This window comes from Geospiza fortis, unplaced genomic scaffold (assembly GCF_000277835.1).
Source record: "Geospiza fortis unplaced genomic scaffold, GeoFor_1.0 scaffold125, whole genome shotgun sequence".
Taxonomy (NCBI): Eukaryota; Metazoa; Chordata; class Aves; order Passeriformes; family Thraupidae; genus Geospiza; species Geospiza fortis.
The window spans coordinates 61,466-79,142 of NW_005054479.1; the positions used below are offsets into that span (position 1 = coordinate 61,466).

Consider the following 17,677-nt stretch of genomic DNA (forward strand, 5'->3'; position numbering starts at 1 on the left):
CAGTACAAGAGCTGGATTTAGATGCACAGGTTTTAGATGTGCAAATTGAAAACAGTGCCTGTTGAGGAAAGTACTGCAGATAACAGGCATTGACCAAATAATTTGCTTCATTTTAAATAATTCATTTACCTTAAGTAAAAAGAAATCAAATGCAGAAGGGTGGGTTTGGCCAGGGTGAGGGATTTTTGCAAGGGGTAAGTTACCAGAAGTTGGTCTGACTGTGATCTACCCCATTATCCACAAAATAAGTTACTCTGAGAACAAAATTACCACCAAGTCTGGTATAAGAGCTCTTTATTTTAGTGTCTAAAACACAAAGAGAGAGGGCTTGCATTTCAACATCAGAACCATGCAAAGCACCTACACACCAAAAATGAGATACTGAACAAGTGTCTCTCTCCTGCTACATGTGGAAAATTTAGGCAGGAAGACTCCATTTTCCTGTGCGTTCTAGTTTATCCTTCCACAAATCAACAGCTGTGAGGGGTGATAATTAACCTTCATTGCAAACCAGATCATTTGCCACTGAACACTATTCCGTGCTGCCCTAAGCTGCTAAAATATGCTCCTGTAAGCTTCATCAATCACCCAGTTCTGCTCTTGGTCTAAAAGGTCCCAGACGTCTCCAGCTACAGGACAGACTTTAATCAGAGGTACTGAATTAAATGACAGCAGAGTTTGGCTCAAAGGATGAATGTCTCCTCCACACAAAAGCCCACATAAGTTTCCCAGAGAGGGGGATGTAGAGACCACCCTAGGCTCAGAGAATTGTCATGTGCACAGAGGACAACCAGACATCCCGAACTATTAAAAAACAGTGGTATAGAAAAATAAAAGGCATAAAATACTGAACCAAAAAGGTTCCAAATAAGGCATCAGCAGGTCCCAACTGGATATGCTCCTGTTACATACATCACCCTCCCAGCCAGGATAGTTAGGCATGATGCATTAGGATTGTATTTCTGACCTCCATCATTAAGTGCTATGAGCAACCAGAAGGGTTCAAGTTCTCTTTGAAAAAAAGAAAAAAAAAAAAACCAACCAAACCTCCAAACACAAAACCAGGGAGTAATGTTTTTGGTTAAGTATTTCTTAGAAAAGAAAATAAAAACGTTAAAGCAATTCATTGAAATGACTCATTTAAAAAAGACAACATTCCTGTAAAGTAAAAATATATATATATATAAATAGAATCTATTTTTGTTTGTTTGTTTTTCTTAAAAAAAGAGACATTCAGTATCACATCAGCGGATCCTGATCGGCTTTCCTGCGGGTCTCCTGCAACAGCCGCCACTCCTTAAGGCAAACGTGGGGTTGGCACGGGTGGGACAGCTGGGTCCCCTGGCAGGGCCCTGTCAGCAGGGCGGCTTCTCCCTCACGCTGACCGAGCCGTCCTCCATCCCAAAGTACACCCGCTGGGCCATGTCGATGAACAGCCCCGTCTCCACCACACCTGGGGAATGAGAGATCACTGGTTACTGCCACAGCCACCCCTTCACTCTGTGCCCTGTACAGTACTTACATCCTGTACAGTCACTGCCACAGCCACCCCTGCACTCTGTGTCTGTACAGTATTTATATCCTGTACAGTCACTGCCACAGCCACCTCTGCACTCTGTACCTGTACAGTACTTATATCCTGTATAGTCACTGCCACAGCCACTCCCCCTGCACTCTGTACAGTATCTGAAGGGAACCCCCAACGAGGGGGAGAGAATAATGCACCTTGTCATATTTTCTGAAAAATCCTCTTTGCCTAGGATTTTTCTCCTGAGAAGCCTCAGAAAAGAATGAGAACAATAATTATCTGATTGCTTTGGAATGTGGTCTGGAGATTGTTTACCAACAGGTGAATGTTTGATTGGTTCCATGTGAATTGTTTTAACTTAATGGCCAATCACAGCCAGCTGTGTTGGACTCTGAGGAGTCAGTCACGAGTTTTCATTATCATTCTTGTTAAGCCTTCTGTCTGTATCCTTTCTCTATTTGCTTTAGTATAGCACAATATCACATCAATCGTATAATATCGTATCGTATCATATCTCATATTGTATGATGTGGTATGATGTGCTATAATATAATATAATAATAATATAATATAAGCCTTCTGAGAACATGGAGTCAGGTTCTCATCTCTTCCCTCGTCCTGGGGACCCTCACTAAGACCACAGCATCTGACTCCATCTTATCAGAAGGCTAATTAATAACTTTATTAAACTATATTATTCTATACTATATTACATTATATTACATTTCATCTAAAACTGAATCTGCCAAGTACTTGACTCTGCACCCAACTGCTCTGACTCTCGTGACTGTCACGCGACAGTCCCAACACACACACACACACACACACACTTGGCCCTGATAGGCCAAGGAAACAAAACACCATCACTCTGGGTAAACAATCTCCATATTAGAATTGCTTTTGGCACAACACAGGCACAGCAAATAAGAATTGTTTTTTCTTTCTCTGAGGTTCAGAGAATGTGAAACCCAGAAATATTCTTGGGAACAACTGTGCCTTGCTTTTCTGTGTTAAGAGAAATGTGGTGACACTCGTGTCCTCTGCTCTGCCCTCTGTGGTTTTGCTCCTTGAAAAGCACCAGTGCCTCCATCAGAGGTTTGGAGAAGTGTCCAACCTGGATCGGCCACACTGGGAGCTTCTGGGAAGTGTTTTCCATGCAGCCACTTCCAGCAAAAACTCTCCAAAGACTGAGGAACAACTCCCAAAGCTCCCTCGACATTCACGCTGCCCCAGCCACCACTGTTGTACCAACACAGCCATGAGAAAAGCATTTTCTGCTGTCTGATGGCCCATGGGAGCAAGAGGAAGCTGCACACGCCCACAGCACTGGGGATCACTCCCTCTGCCTTTAAACTCACCTGAAAGACTTCCCTGTAAGAGATCACCTGGCTAACATCTGTTCAAATGTTAAAACTCAGCAGCTCTGGTGCTGCCTCTGCAATTTGTAGCCCATTTGTAAATGTACTTTTGATTGCATTTAATTATGGGGTGCTCTGTCCCCCTGCTCTTCTAAGTTCTTCTAAGCCTTCTAATGTTTACACTTCTGTAATGGAGTTTCTCACACACTTTTAATGTAAATAATGATTGTTTTGCATTCCTTTCTGGAGGAGGAGAGAATTGATGGACTGTTGGTTTGACCAGTGTGGCTGGAGAGGTGGCAATTTCATCCTCCAATCCATGGTCGCTTTTGAAAGTCTATAAATACTGGAGTTTGGAAATAAACTGCCCTCTTTTTACCTTGGACACCCAGCTTGTGCATGGTAATTAATTTTGTGTCCTATTGTGACAGTGCTCCTAACTTCACAGTGATCACTGAGACACAGCCAGAGGTCAGGAAGGTGGACAGAAACAGAGACAAGGGCTACCACAAGCACAAGGTGGTAGCCAAAACCCTTCTACCAGCACTGCATCTCGGCTTTAACAGCCACACATTCAGGCTCATCCACTTCTGGGTAGGGAATAAGCTCTTCTTCCCTGAGCAGGTTCATTTCTGAGCAGGAAACAGGTGCCATTATTTACTATTCCTTTCTCAAACAACAAGAAATGCAGGGAAGAAGCTCCTGCTGTGCCAGAGCAAGCAGGCACTGCCTGCCTCTTGCACAGACACAGCTCTAATGATGAAGAGATTTGTACAGCCATGGGCAGCAACTGGGTTAGGATATGGAGCACTGCACCAGGGGCAGCCCAGATCACCAGAGATCCCTTCCAACCCCAACAATTCTGTGATTCTGTGATAGCCCTACCGAGGGAAGCAAAACCACTGACCAGAGCCTCTGCCTGGCCTGGGGTTTCAGTTGTGGAGCCAGGACAATACACAGCTGCTTTGTGGGGATGTTGGCAACTCAGTTTGTGCAACAAGATCCCAACCTGTTCCTGCATGTTCTGTGAAGGCAGCTGTGTGAAGGCAGGACTTGAGGGACAGGCTTTGCCAAGGTAACCAGAAAGACATCCAGATGCTGCTTCCCTGAAGTTCAAGGAGTGCCAGTGCCCCTGGGCAGACCCAGATGGTCCAGAGGCAGCTCTTGCCTGGGCAGCAGGTCTCATGCAAGGCAGGGGTCCTTGCAAAGAGGCTGTTTTGTTTGCAAACAGAGCACTCAGCCACTGCTGCTTGAGCCCAGCAAGAGCCTGAGTACACTTCATCCTCACAGCAAGGCCAGCAGAGAGGGCTTCCCAACGGGAATGGGATGCAGAGCTGTAAGCAGCTCCTGGAAAATACCACAGCACAGTGCAAACCCTCCCTCCAGAGTGCACTGGTGTTTCCACTGAAGTCCCTCTCTAAATGGGCACAAGGAGAGTAAGAAAGAGGACAGTACTGTTGTGCCTAATGGGAAACAGTGTCAACATCAACCAGCATCACCCCAGGTTTTCAGCACCATGTGGGAAAAGCGCCATAGGCACAATTGTACCAATTGAGCTGACTGCCCTCTTGAGTAGAAACAAATGCAGGGACCTGCAGGAGGGCAGCAAATATATACACACACATTCCCTCATATCCAGGAGAGAGCTGCCACATTCCAAGTTACATATCACACACCAAGCTTTAGTCAGCTTTTGTGGTTTTTAAAAAATCAGACATCACCTGGTATCATTTTGATAGCAGAGTTCACTTCACGCCACTCGTGAACCTTGTCAAACTTCCAGTCCAGGATGAAGTTCCCATTGTCTGTCACCACAGGGCCCTGGAAGCAAACCCAGTTGTCATGGCATGAGCCCTGTGTCTCATGATCCCAGCCAGGGACTGTCACAGCCCTCACTGGGACCAGCTGTCCCCACTACAGTGGTTTAGAGTCATCATTCACATAAACTGGGGCTGTCCTCACAATAAACCTGTCAGTGAAACCATCACCCCCAACCTGAGACCCTCTCTGGCAGCTCAGACTGCCCTGCAGCCCCCCAACACCCCCAGACTCAGGCTGGAAATCCCTCTGCTCCCTGCTCCAGGATGCTTCTTTAGGAGTCACAGCCAGAGAGGCTTTCAATGAGCAGCCTGAACACATAAATACACAACCCAGTAACGAAAGTACAATAAGGAGGAATTACACAAGATGTCACTTGTGGGACTGAAAGCCCAGATGTCACCAGATGAAGGGCCAGACCTCTCGTCCTCCCTTTGCCCATGTTCAGGTGGGTTCCCAGGGAAGCAGGGCTGACAGGGACACTCACTGCTTTGTTAACAGCCATCCGCAGCTCCACGACACCGCCAAATTTTTTGGTCAGGGCTTTGGTGACAGGGACATAAGCCATGGGGATGACCTCGATAGGAACTCCCTTCTTCCACTGCTCCCCAAGGCTGTCAGATTTTTTCCTGAGAGCAGAGTTTGAGGTGGGATTAGTGCTGGACATTACACTGCTGACACCATTAACATCACCCCAGGCCCTTGGCAAACCCCTCAGGCACAAGGCTTAGGAGCACACAGGGTCAGTCCATGTGTGCCCTGGTGCAGCCAGAGCCAGTCTAATGCACAATGCTCTACCCACTCAAAAGCCCTGTTTTGACATGCTTTGGACAAGCAGAACAGGAGTTGTTTTTTCCACAGCCCCATGGCTGGAAAATTTATCCCATGCTGACAATCACTGAGCTCAGAGAGCAGAACTGCCACTTCCCCACAAGCTCTGCTGACTCCCAAGCAGGCCTGCTGAGTTGAAAATTAAGAAAAAAAGATAAATTGAATTGCTGAAATACTGAGAGCCAGGCTCATTTCCACCCATTCCTGCTCTCCTGTAACCATTGGAATGACTATAATGGCCTAGCACAGCACCATCTGAAACCTCCCATGGAGGAGAAAGGTATTATGAGCAGTAATATCTTCACCTGTAATCAGCAATAACAATGAAGCACTTTGCAAATCCTGCAACTATCTTCTCCTGTGTCAAGCAGCCACTGCAAGGGGGAAAAAATAAAAACAGAACCAGAAAACATCAGACTGCTCCTCACTGTGCCCAATGGCCTTGAAATCCAGTCCCCTCTAATATGTTCTTGCTGGTTTTGGTGCTGCCGTTGCCCCACACCTTATCCTCCTGATCCCCACCCTCACTCTGTGCCCCTTGTCCCTGGCCAGGAACCATCTCCCACTGTTGGGACACACACAGCCCTGCACAGGATCCCCTCCAGCCCAGCCTAGAGACACCCACAGCCACACAGGGATGCTCAGTGACCCCCACCAGCACTGGGACAGACAGACAGACAGACAGACAGCAAGGCTCACCCGCCACCTTTGATAAGGAGGAGGTCGGAGTCCACCTCATCTGCTCCATCGATGGCAACATCAAGCTGTGGGCAGAGGAGGAAATGGCTGTGGGAACCCCTCCCCTCATCCAGGCCCTGCTCCTGCTGCAGCTCCAAGGCTGGCAGCAGTCACAAATGTCACCAGAGCTGGCACCACCTTGGTGCAGCCTGACCAGACACAAGTGTCTGATGGGCCAGCCAAGGACACCCTGAGACCACCCAAGCCCCTCCAACAACCCCAGGCATGTGAGAGGAGGAGAAACCCAAACCAAGTGCTGGCCTGCAAGGCACATCTCTTTAGCCTCTGGTGTTGTTAAGAACCAGCATGCAAGGTTTTCCCAGGAAAAATCTTTGACAGTTCAGCAATATCCCTGTCTCAAGCATCATCTTGGAAGAGATGCCAAGCATTTGGAGGCAACACAACCCAGCAGCCTTCTTGCCATCTAAAGACAAACTAAAGAACTAAGACAAAACTTGGGGTAAAAATAAACTAAACTTGTTCAAATCATTAAGGTTAGAAAAGATCTTTAAGATCATTGAGTCCAGCCATTCAACAAACCCTGCCAGGTCCCCACTAAACCATGTCTTTAAGCATCAAAACTTCATGTTTTTTGAACATTTCCAGGGATTCTGATTCCACCACTGCCCTGGGCAGCCTGTTCCAGTGCTTGACCAACCTTTCAGTGCAGTAACTTTTCTTAATATCCAATCTGAACCTCCTGTGGCACAACTTGAGGCTGTTTCCTGTTGTCCCAACTCAAGTTCTGCAGCGTGGCTGCCCAAACTCAGCCTCAGGGGAGGACTAAGGAGCCTGGATGCTTTCTGAAGGACCAGGTGAGAGGAAGGTCAGCTGAGGTCTCACCTCTGTGGTGCCACTTACCTCTGGATTTCGGTCCAAGTCACTCAGTGTTAAGCCATTCTGCAGGATCAGCTGACGAGCCTGTGCACCAAGAGAACAAACACCATTTATCAGTGGCAGGAAAGGAAAACAGACTCTTGATGTCCTTCCCTGGCTGCAGCAAGGATGGAGCCTCCTGGGAGATCTCCACTGCTCCACTCTGAGCTTGTGGAGAGGTTGCAACAGGAACACACAGCAAGAAGAAAATTATGTTTCCACACCAAAGCAGTTTAATCAAAAAAAGTCCTGCTGCTGATTTGAACTAAAATTCTCAGCTGGTGCAACAGAACTCCTGGGTTTGGGTGTCTCCATACTAAATAGCAGGAGGCCTCATCAGCTTGGTGGGAATCACTTGTATCTAAGCACTAAAGCAGATTTGGAATTTTTAAATCCTGTGTTGTTTCAGCTTGGACATCATTCTCCCTCACACCCATCCAGCCCTTCCTTACCTCCTTCCTTGAAAAATGGGACCAAGAAAATTAAATATTTACACCACAGCAATGTGGAACTAACAGAGAAAATATTTCTAAAATATAACAAATGCACAGCTTGTGGGAAAAGCGTGGGAAGCTGCTGAAACAGCTGCTTGGTGGCTCTGACCTAGGTCTCCTGCAGTGGCCATGTGTTTCCCTCTAGTGGCAACACAACACAGGGCACCCAGAGCTGCCCTTGGCTCAGTCCCTCGGTTTGAACAGGCAATCACAGAATTGTTTAGACAGATTTACTAACACCAAGTCCAGCCCTTAACCCAGCACTGCCCAGGCCACTGCTAAACCACGTCCCCAAGTGACACATGTACATGGCTTTTACATCCCTCCAGGGGTGGTGACTCCACCACTGCCCTGGGCAGCCTGGTCAGTGCTTGACCACCTTCCCAGTGAAGAAACTTTCCCAAATATCCAATGAAAACCTCTCCTGGCACAACCTAGGGCCATTTCCTCTTGTCCTGTTATTTGTCACTTGGGAGAAGAGACCAACCCTGACGTGGCTGCCCCTCCTGTCAGGGGGTTGTGGAGAGTGAGAAGATTCCTTTTCTCCAGCCCCTCAGCTGCTCCTCATCACACCTGTGCTCCAGAGCCCTCCCCAGCTCCACTCCCTTCTCTGGACACCCTCCAGCCCCTCAGTGCCTTCCTTGTCATGAGGCACAAAACTGAACACAGGATTCCAGGTGCGGCCTCACCAGTGCCCAGCAGAGAGGGACAATCCCTGCCCTGGTCCTGCTGCCACTATTGCTGACACAGGCCAGGTGCCCCTGGCCTCCTCAGCCACCTGGGCACACGATGGCTCATGTTCCCAGCACCCCAGGGCCTGTCCTGCTGGGCCACTTTCCACCCACTCTGCCCCCAGCCTGGAGTTCTGCAGGAGGTTGTTGTGGCCAAAGTGCAGACCCAGCACCTGGCCTTGCTGAAGCTCAGACCTTTAGCCTTGGTCCATCCGTCTGTCCATCCATCCCTCCGTCCATCCATCCGTCCGTCCATCCATCCAGCAGATCTCCCCTGCAGAGCCTTCCTGCCCTCCAGCAGATCAACACTCCCACCCAGTTTGCTGTCATCTGCAGAATCTCTAACTGGTTGAACTTTCCATGTTACAAATCATCATTCAAGTGAGATTCCCTCCTTGCACAGACTGTGCTCAGTCCGAACTTGCTACCATGCTGCAGCTAGACCAAGAAACCCCAGTGCAATAGCCTGGATCAGCTGATTCCCCTGAATTCTACCCACTAACACTAACAAAGTGCATCAGTCACAGGCACTGGCATACCAGAAACATTAGAATTAGCAGGTGGCACTCCTGGCAATAAGATTTGAATAGTTTATCATGGCATTTCATAGCATGCAGTTTTAACACCCATGGGCTGTGGGGCCCTAAGGACTCACAAAATTATAGGAATAAAAAATCAGTGGGTTGGCATTCATCACATGGTGTCCACAAAAGGAGATTTCAGGGATCTGGGAAACTCAAAGCATTGAGAAACACTGTGCTGCACATGCAGGCCAGACCCTGAACAGGCTGAGTCAGCAGTGTGGCAACGAGGTGGCTTGGCTCTCTCCAGGCTCGGCTTGCAAGGCAAGGGGAGCAGTGGGAATCAGAAGCAGAGCTCCCATCACTGAGGGAGGAGTGGTGGTAACTGCACAGCACTGGACAGGAGCAGTCCCACTCCGTGCCCCCGGCACACGTCCCGGTGAGAAGAGACAACGCAAGCGCCAGGGACAGATACTTACCCTGCTCTAGCTTTACTGGTGGAGGTGGATTAATGCCCTGACAACAGGGAAGGGAGGAGTATAAAAGCCCACTGAAACCAACTCTTCCTTGCCAGTGATCTCAGGCAGCCATCTACACCTGTACACAGTGAAAATAAAATGCTGTTTTGCTGACCTGGGAACGCTCCACTCAGCTGAGGTCTAAGGGACTGCAAGAGATACAAGGCAGCCCCATGTTGGGAATTTTGGCTCCTGCAGGTGTACAATCTCTCTCTTCCCTTTAACAGCAACTTTTTGTTTTACTAGTAAGAAACTCAGTGGTGTTAAATCAACTATGACAACATTTCAGGGCAGGACAGGCTCCAGCCCATGCTCACTACAAGAGCTTCATCAATATTTTCTTTAAGAACTAAAGACTGAACTTAGAGCACTTCTCCTAAATTCAAAGGGGACATGGCATTTCAGGGTGGGAATCATTTGTGATAGATCAGACTCTCACCACAGTCTATATAATCAAGAGAAGTACCAATATAGGTTAATTTTTTTTCACTTTCTGGCCTTTGCAGCACCTTACACCATACCCCAGTTACCTGCAACAGCTGGGAAGAGAGAGCCCTGTCATCCCCACACCTAAAGAACTGCAGGGTAGGAGGATGTTAGTTTTCCTAAGATTTTACGATAATTCAGGTTGGTCTCTATCCATCCAGGTCAAAGCAGGGTCAGCTCCCAGGTTGCTCAGGGCTGTATCCACCCAGTCCCTGAACACCTCACAGAACAGGCTCTGCCCTGCCTGCCACACTGCCTGACTGCCCTCACAGTGACAAGAATGTGACAAAAGCACAGTCCCCAGGACCATGAGAAGGACACATGCCCAATTCCTTGACTGGGGTATTGCCACTCAGCCTTGAAGACCCTTTGGGTGGTCCCCACTGTGTCACCTCTGCCTGCCCAAAAGGAGGTTCCCACCTCAGAGAGCAGAGGCAAAGAGACCAAAGCCAGTTGCCAAAGGCATGGGAGATGCTCAGAGGCTTCCCCAGCAGATCTGTATTCCACCACCAAGCCAGGCTCTCCCTCCAGCTCTCTCAACATCCAGCTTGGTATGAACAAATTCCTGCAAAGGCTGCACAGCAAACAAGAGGTTAAGCCAATTTCTCTTCTGCAATTTCTTATCAAATCCAGCTGATGCATTTGAAGTCCCTGCTGAAAACACAAGAGCTCTCTATTATTCCTTACAGCTGTCAGGGCTGATACAGACTCAAAGGAGACAAAGTGTCTCCAGTGAGCTTTGCACTATGAGTCTGGTTCACCACTAAGCAGCATTTTCCTGCAAGTGGGATCCAGAGGAAGCCACACACCAACCCTGACACAGCCAGCCTTACCACACTGGCTCCAAATACACCTCCCAGCCCCAGTTCAGGTCACGGTAACACAGCACCATCACTTTCTTTGTGAGGTCCTTCTGTAGGCTGCACCACAACTGCTCTCACTGGTGCTTTTGGTTCATTCACACCACGGTGACCCAGGGAGAGGCAGGGTGGCCTCCCACAGCCCAGGGGGAGATGCCCTGCAGGAGTGTTTGGACTGGCAGGAAGCAAAGGAGGAAAGCACTCACCTGAAAGGATGTAGGGATGCAGACAATGGTCAGGTTCTCCTCCTTAACTCGCTCAGCTGCAGGCAAAAAGCAGAAGCCTTGATTAGTTCATTGCACAAGACAAAAACATAGCAACTTTCTCTTTAAGAAACCTCAGTTTTCAGCCCCCCTGATTCACTGCAATTACTTGCTTGGCTTGCAAATAACTCAGTCACGCTCAAAATGCAAACAGGTGCCCCCTCCATAGGCTGAGGCTCAGTTTCAACACAAATGTTTCAACATCCACTCTGGCCCAGCCCAAGCCACCAGGAGCCATTAACCTTTATGTCTCCAGCAGCAGAAGAGCCCCAGCAGCAAATCCTCACCTGGGAAATCGGCCCCATCCCCTCTCTCACTCCATTAGACAGGTTTTTGCTGCTCTCCATGTAAACACAGAGCTCCAGCAGCTGTCTGAAAGTTTTGCTGGCTTGTTGCCCTGGGGACATCACATTAATTTATTATAGAACATTTAAATATATAGCAGGGAAAGAACTAATAAAGTACAGTATTCCATTAAATGGAAGGAAATATTTCCTCCCCCAGGCTAACCTCAAATGACTAAAATCTATTACTAAGATATCATTATGGATAAAATGTTATTTTAGTAATTACAATACCCAAGCCAACAGCCCAAGAGCCAGCAAGAGCTCGTGCACCAGAGCAAGCACATGAGCTACATGCTCCAAGGTAGTGCTGCTGCTGGAAGGATTGAACATGCAGTACATAAGGCTGGATGTTCTTACAAGCCACATCCCAGTTCTAAAGCAATCAGGAGACATGAAAAGCCAGAAATTTGCAGCCTGGAACAGCCACTCCTCTTCAAATACAATAGCCATTTATTTAGAGACTGATTCTGTGCTCAGAGGGGGAGTGGTTGCAGTACTGAGCCAAGCCCAGAAAGCTGAACAGCAGCTCCCAGACAATGAAGTGCATCACACACAGAGTGGGGAAATGGGTGACAAGGGGCAGCCCCAGCCCTGCTGTGCCCCTGCACAGTGAAGGGCTGGGCTGTGCTCAGAACTCAGCCTGCTCTGGGCTGCAGGACAGCTCTGCCCAAGGGAGCTGGAGGTCACCAGGGCACTCCTCAGACAGGCAGAGCCACCCAGGTGGGACACACTGAACTGTGCTGCCCAGAGAAGTGGGGCAATCTTCACACCTGGAAGTGTGGATGTAACACTTGGGAGTATGGCTTGGTGCTGAACACAGTGGTGCTGTGTGGGATTGGAGGATCTTGGAGGTGTTTTCCACCCTTAATGAGTCTGTGGTTCCCCCTCTGTACCCAAGCAAGATGCCCAAGAACAACAGGGCTGATCCTGCACTCCCAACCCACCATGGCCCCCACAGCTGCTCTGCTCTGCATCCAAGGACATCCAAAGTTCAGCAACTCCACAAGCAGGGCTGAGACTGCCCTGCAAAGGAACTTTAAACCTCTGCACCCTCTGTAATGAGCTGTGACAGTAATTACCCTCACACTCACTCTGCATTTGCCTCACTTGAATATTTTGCTGAAATTTTCTGAATCACTCCCTGAGCAAAGCCCTGCACCTGGAGCAAGCAGGTAAACCTGGCTGCAGGGTACATTAATAAAATGCAGCAGAATTTCACATTCCTCATTTTCATTACACCTCAGCAGGGCCCTCAATGTGAATCCCGTGGATGTGGGGAGCAAAATGAGCCACAGGCAAACGGGTTAAAGGAAGCAGAGCAGCTGCATGGCCCCGAGCCACACAGCAAGTCAGCACTGGGCAGAGCTGGCAAAGCTGGAACCAGACCAACGAGTTCAGCTCCAGTTTGTGGTGGGTGCCAGTGGAGAGCTTTTCCTGGCTGTCAGAACAGGTGGCAAATCATTACCTCCTCAGGTCTCTCAGGCAATAAATATGGAGCCCAAGGCCCAGTTTTAACCTTCAGCTTCAAGCAGGACACAGCAGCCAGTGAACAGACCCAAGGCATCAGCTCTAAGTCAGCACACAGGTGATTTTAGGGTGTTTTTGAAGTAGTTGGGGCAGATGGAAAGGAGACTTTTTGTGGTGGGAGGGACAGGAAGGGGAGCATCCTACCTAATCGCTGCACCGCGTGTACAATCGTAGATCCGCTTCCGATCCCAAGAACTTGATTGTTCTGCAAATCAAAGAGAGACAGAGGAATGCTGTCACTGGAGGCTCCAGACTCCACTTTCCCAGTAAAACTGGCATCATGAACACATGCAAGAGGAGCCTTGTCCAGGGATGCACGTGGACACAGCATCTCAGCACTCTGCAGGCAAGGGAGGGAACACGCTGTGCCAGCGAGGGCACGGCCGTGGTCTGTGGCCAAGGGATTTTAATCAACTCTGCCTCTCATTAAAGGACATGTGCTTGCTAATTACCAGCACAGTCCGATCTCAGGGTGTTCAATGCACACTCACTGGTGGTTGCTGGCATTCCATGAAAGCTCTCCTGCCGGAAAGCTGTGAATTTCAGACAATACCACAGAGGAAGAAGGGGAAACAACCTCAAGATAAAATCTCCCAAGGAAGCCACACAGTAAAAGGCTGCATTTGCTGCCAACCATATCATTAGTAAACAGCACAGATGCACCAGCAGCCAAAGCAGAGAGCACAGCAGCTGTTCCTGTGAATAATAGAGAATACTTTCCAAAACAGAGTGTAAAGCTGCCTATAGGAGAGTCCAGCAAAACTTGGAATGTGGGTGAGCCTGGCAGCATGTGCTGAAGAGGATGAAATTTTAACCACAGCTCCATCCTGGTCTTTCTCTGTGTATTGCCTGATTTAAGAAGGATCACGGCCTGTCACCTGTAACACAGATACACTCCTAAAAGGTGATGCAGGCTGAGGGTGGATGGGTGCACTTGTGTTACTTCTGCAAGACACGTTCTCTGCCACGTCAGTCTCTGTTTATCATCAACTCAGTTTCCCATCCCCTGTAAGTGACTTGCAGCCTTCTGTACTTCCCATTTTCAGCGTACTTCATTTTCTTTGGATGGGATCCAAAGCTTAAATTGACTTAAAGAGGCCCAGTATCACCACAGAGACTTCAGATGAGGAACATATGAAGACAACCAGAGATGCAGGCACAGAGCTGTTGTGCATTATCTCTTGGACATTAGACAGATCTGGAGCTCTTTCCTCTGTGAAGCAAATCCAGAGTTCAGCAGCTGTGGAAAAAGCCACACCTGCAGCACTTCAACCAGCTAAAATCTTGCTGTCACTCAAGTTTACCTGGAAAGGTGGAGTTCAAGACAGGTCACACTCCCCTAGGATTAGTCATTTCTCTTGCTTCTGCAATTTAAAAGCTCACAAAAACCAAAGTTCTCCAAAACCAGAGGCTCAGCTTCCATCCCAGCCCTCACTAACCACTGTGACTCTGCAGCAGCTGGGCACAGCAACAGGTCCCTGCTGCACACCTGCAGCGTGGCCAGCAGACACCAAGAGCTCCTCGTGTCACCCACCCAGCAGGCAGAGCCAAGCAAGGCCAGCCAAGGAAGGGGCAAGCAAAGCTGAGCAGAGGTGGCAGGACATGGGCAGTACCAGTGTTCCCAAAAGACTTGTTCTGACCCGGGGAGAGGCAGTTTCTTCTCTTTGCCCTCATTTCTGTAGGGTGGGACAGCTTCTTGGAGCAGCTGGGTACCCTAAAGGGATGGGGAAAGCTTCAGCATGGGCAACTCCACTGTAATGAAGCAGGAAGAGCTCACAAGGGTCCCAGCCCATGCATTTATCAGTGATTAGAGGTGAAGTAGCACTTTTGATCAGTCTAAACTGGTGCTGTCACAGCCCCTGCCTTACCGTGACTCCCACCTCTCCCTCCTCAGCTCCAACCCCAGCCAGACCAGGGGCAAAACCAACCACAAAACATTTTAAAAACAGGGGCAGGGCAAACATTGGTGAGAAGCAGAGCACTGAGGAGCAGCAACTCATGCAAAAAAAATTACATTTCAAGTTGTTTACCATAAGCCCACCAAACAAAACCCAGGCACTGAGCCACAGCACAGCTGAGGACCCTTTTGGGTGAAGTGGGCAGTGACCACAGCATTTTCCCAGCCAACCCAAGGGCCTAAAGACACTGTCCAGCACCACAGAAGCCAGCAAGGCAACACACATGGAGCAGTACCAGCAGCACACAGGCACTGGCCAGTCCCACCTAAGTTTCCAAGGTCAGAGAACAAAGAGCTCCATCTAAAAGCAGTAGATAAATACAGGGCAAATCCCAAAGTTTGCTCAGTCCTCTCTGGGGCAGTAGGACACAGGGCAGGAGCTGTATTTTCATTTCTAACAGAGGTGCTCACAGGGCCTGCCCTCAGAGGTGTTGCATAAACTCAAAGCCAGCTCTCCCCAAGCAGCTTACAGCTCTAAAGCCCCAGCCCTGTGCCAGCCCCACTCCCCCAGGCTGTCAGAGCCCCACAGCCTCTGAGGCTGCTCAGCTCAGTGTCCACTCCAGAGCTGGGGAACTCTGCTCCTGCAGCTGCCCAGGGACAAGGGCTATGGGTAAACACACTGATCTAGCTTTAATAAAAAAAAATAAAAAGAAAAGAAAATACAACCAGAAAAGTTATCCTGTCCTAATCCCCCCTCCCACACCCAGGTTTACATGTGGCACACAAGGAGCTGCTGTCCTGGCAAGGCAGGGATGGGTGTGAAGGTGGATGCCAAGTGAGGAGCCTCATCCAGTACCAGTCCCACATCCCCAGTGCCACAGATTTATGGCACAGTTAAGCAACAGAGATTTGTCCAGCAGAACCAAACCCTGGTGTCTCCCACACATCCCTGCTGTGCAAGGGAAGTCTCAGCTTTGCTTTCAGAGGCAGCATTGCCCCCCCTGAGAGCTCTAACAAGCAAACACAAACGTATCCATTACAAACAGCAGCTGCCCCCTGCCAGTGCAAACTGACAGCTGAGACCATCCAGCTCCTGGGCAGTGACTCTGAGCTCCTTCTCCATTATTTCCTGAAGCCAGCTTGCACAAGCATTGGGGTGTTACCCCAGACACTGCCTCATTTACTTAACTGGCATCACAAGCCGAACATTGAACTTTAATTAGCTGGGACACAGCCAGAAACATTATCCTAAATTTGCCTGGCCATAAAACAGCACAAGGCCAGTGATTTCACTACTAAAGTCCAAAAGTACTGGTTTTACTCCAAATCAAAGGAGCCCCCATTTATGATACCTCACAGCAACAGCGGTGTCTTGGCTCCATGCCTTGTGAGATGAGCCCTTCCTCCCATGACCCCTCAATGCACAATTTTGGGCTTGCCTTGGGTAAGAAAGGGGATTTTTATGAAACTGCCAGAGCCCCCAGGCTCCCCCATCTCACAGACTGATCACTTTTGATGGTGTTGGCCTGGCAGGGGCTGGGTCTCACACACATGCCTGCTCTCAGGCAGGTACAGACTGCTCAGAGGAACAGGGCTGCAGAAGCAGCAGAACCTTCGTGGGACACGGGAAGCCATCAGCAACTGAACCTCAAAACACTACCCCAGTGAGGGGGGAGCAGGAAGGAAAAGGGATTTTTTTTTCTCTCCTAACTGCTAATATCTACATTCTTAGCAGGAACTCCTCACCCCGATTTCAGCACTGCTATTGCGAAAGGGCTGGCACAGAACTGATAAAGCCCTGCGTGACTGGAACCGTTGATCGTTGAGCTTCCCAACCAGGCTGTGCCAAACCTCAGGCAGCTCCAGCCCTATCTGACATTCATGGGACTGACTCAAGCCCCTGGCTGCACTGCCCTCCCTGCAGAGGACAAGACAGAATCCTCTGGTCAGGGACTGTTGCTCCTTGCCTGGGTGCTCAGAAATGGGGTGTAGCAGCAGTGCATCCTGGATTTGGAGAAAGGAGCAGTACCTGGCATTAGCCTGAACTCCCACCACAGCCCAGCTCGCAGGAGGGTGCACAGCGAAAGTTTGGAGGTGCAAGATATTACCCCAAATTTAGCATAGACAGTGCTGAGCTGGATCAGGCATGAAGCTGCTGCTGGAGAGGCACACACTGGGGAAGGAAAAGCTGTTTTCTCCCTTCATTTCAGCTAAAGGGAGTGAAGTCCAAAGCAAAGGAGAAAGAGGCTCAGCAGGACTCATCCATACACCCCAGGGTCCGTGCCACCTGAAGCTCATCCATGCCCTGGGAAGTTCTATGGCCATTCCGTACACTGGGGAGTCCCGGCACTGCACAGCCTGTCCCTGCACCTGGAGCTGCCTCACACAGCCCTGGGTCTGGCCGTGCACTGGAAGGCTCCGTGCACCCCTACGTTTTGTGGCTGCTCTGTGTTTTGTGTGGTCTCGGCACCCCAGAGCTGCTCTGTGCACCCCACGGTCCATCCATGCACCAGAGATTCTGTGTAGTCCACAGCCCCTCTGTGCATTGCGGGGTCCCAGGACCCTAAAACCTGTCCCTGCACCCGGAGCTGCTCCATGAACCCAGGGCCATCCGTGCTCTGGGAGAGTCCGTGGCTGCTCTGTGCTTTGGGGCGTCCCTGCACCCCACAGTCGCTCCATACGTCCCAAGCTCTGTCCGTGCACTGAGGGACTCTGCACTCCCAGTGGCCGCTTCGTGCTTTGGGGAGTGCCGGCACCCCAGAGCCATTCTGTGTGCTGGGGGATCCCGCGTGCATCCCGCAGCCTGTCCATGCCCTGGGAAGCTCGGTGCATTCACTGCCACTTCGTGTACCGAGGGGTCCCGGCATCCCACAGCCTGTCCCTG

General features: G+C 49.7%; 1 protein-coding gene across 1 annotated transcript in view; it reads right to left on the reverse strand.

Moving 5' to 3' along the window:
- Positions 1-277: 277 nt before the first annotated feature.
- Positions 278-17,677, reverse strand: part of RPIA (ribose 5-phosphate isomerase A) — a 17,970-nt gene continuing 570 nt past the window's right edge. Inside the window, 9 exon segments of the mRNA XM_031063055.1 lie at positions 278-1,453; positions 4,608-4,707; positions 5,192-5,333; positions 5,841-5,909; positions 6,235-6,299; positions 7,135-7,194; positions 10,966-11,021; positions 13,041-13,122; positions 13,125-13,286. Coding sequence (XP_030918915.1) covers positions 1,356-1,453; positions 4,608-4,707; positions 5,192-5,333; positions 5,841-5,909; positions 6,235-6,299; positions 7,135-7,194; positions 10,966-11,021; positions 13,041-13,122; positions 13,125-13,286 — 834 coding nt within the window. The 3' untranslated portion in view covers positions 278-1,355.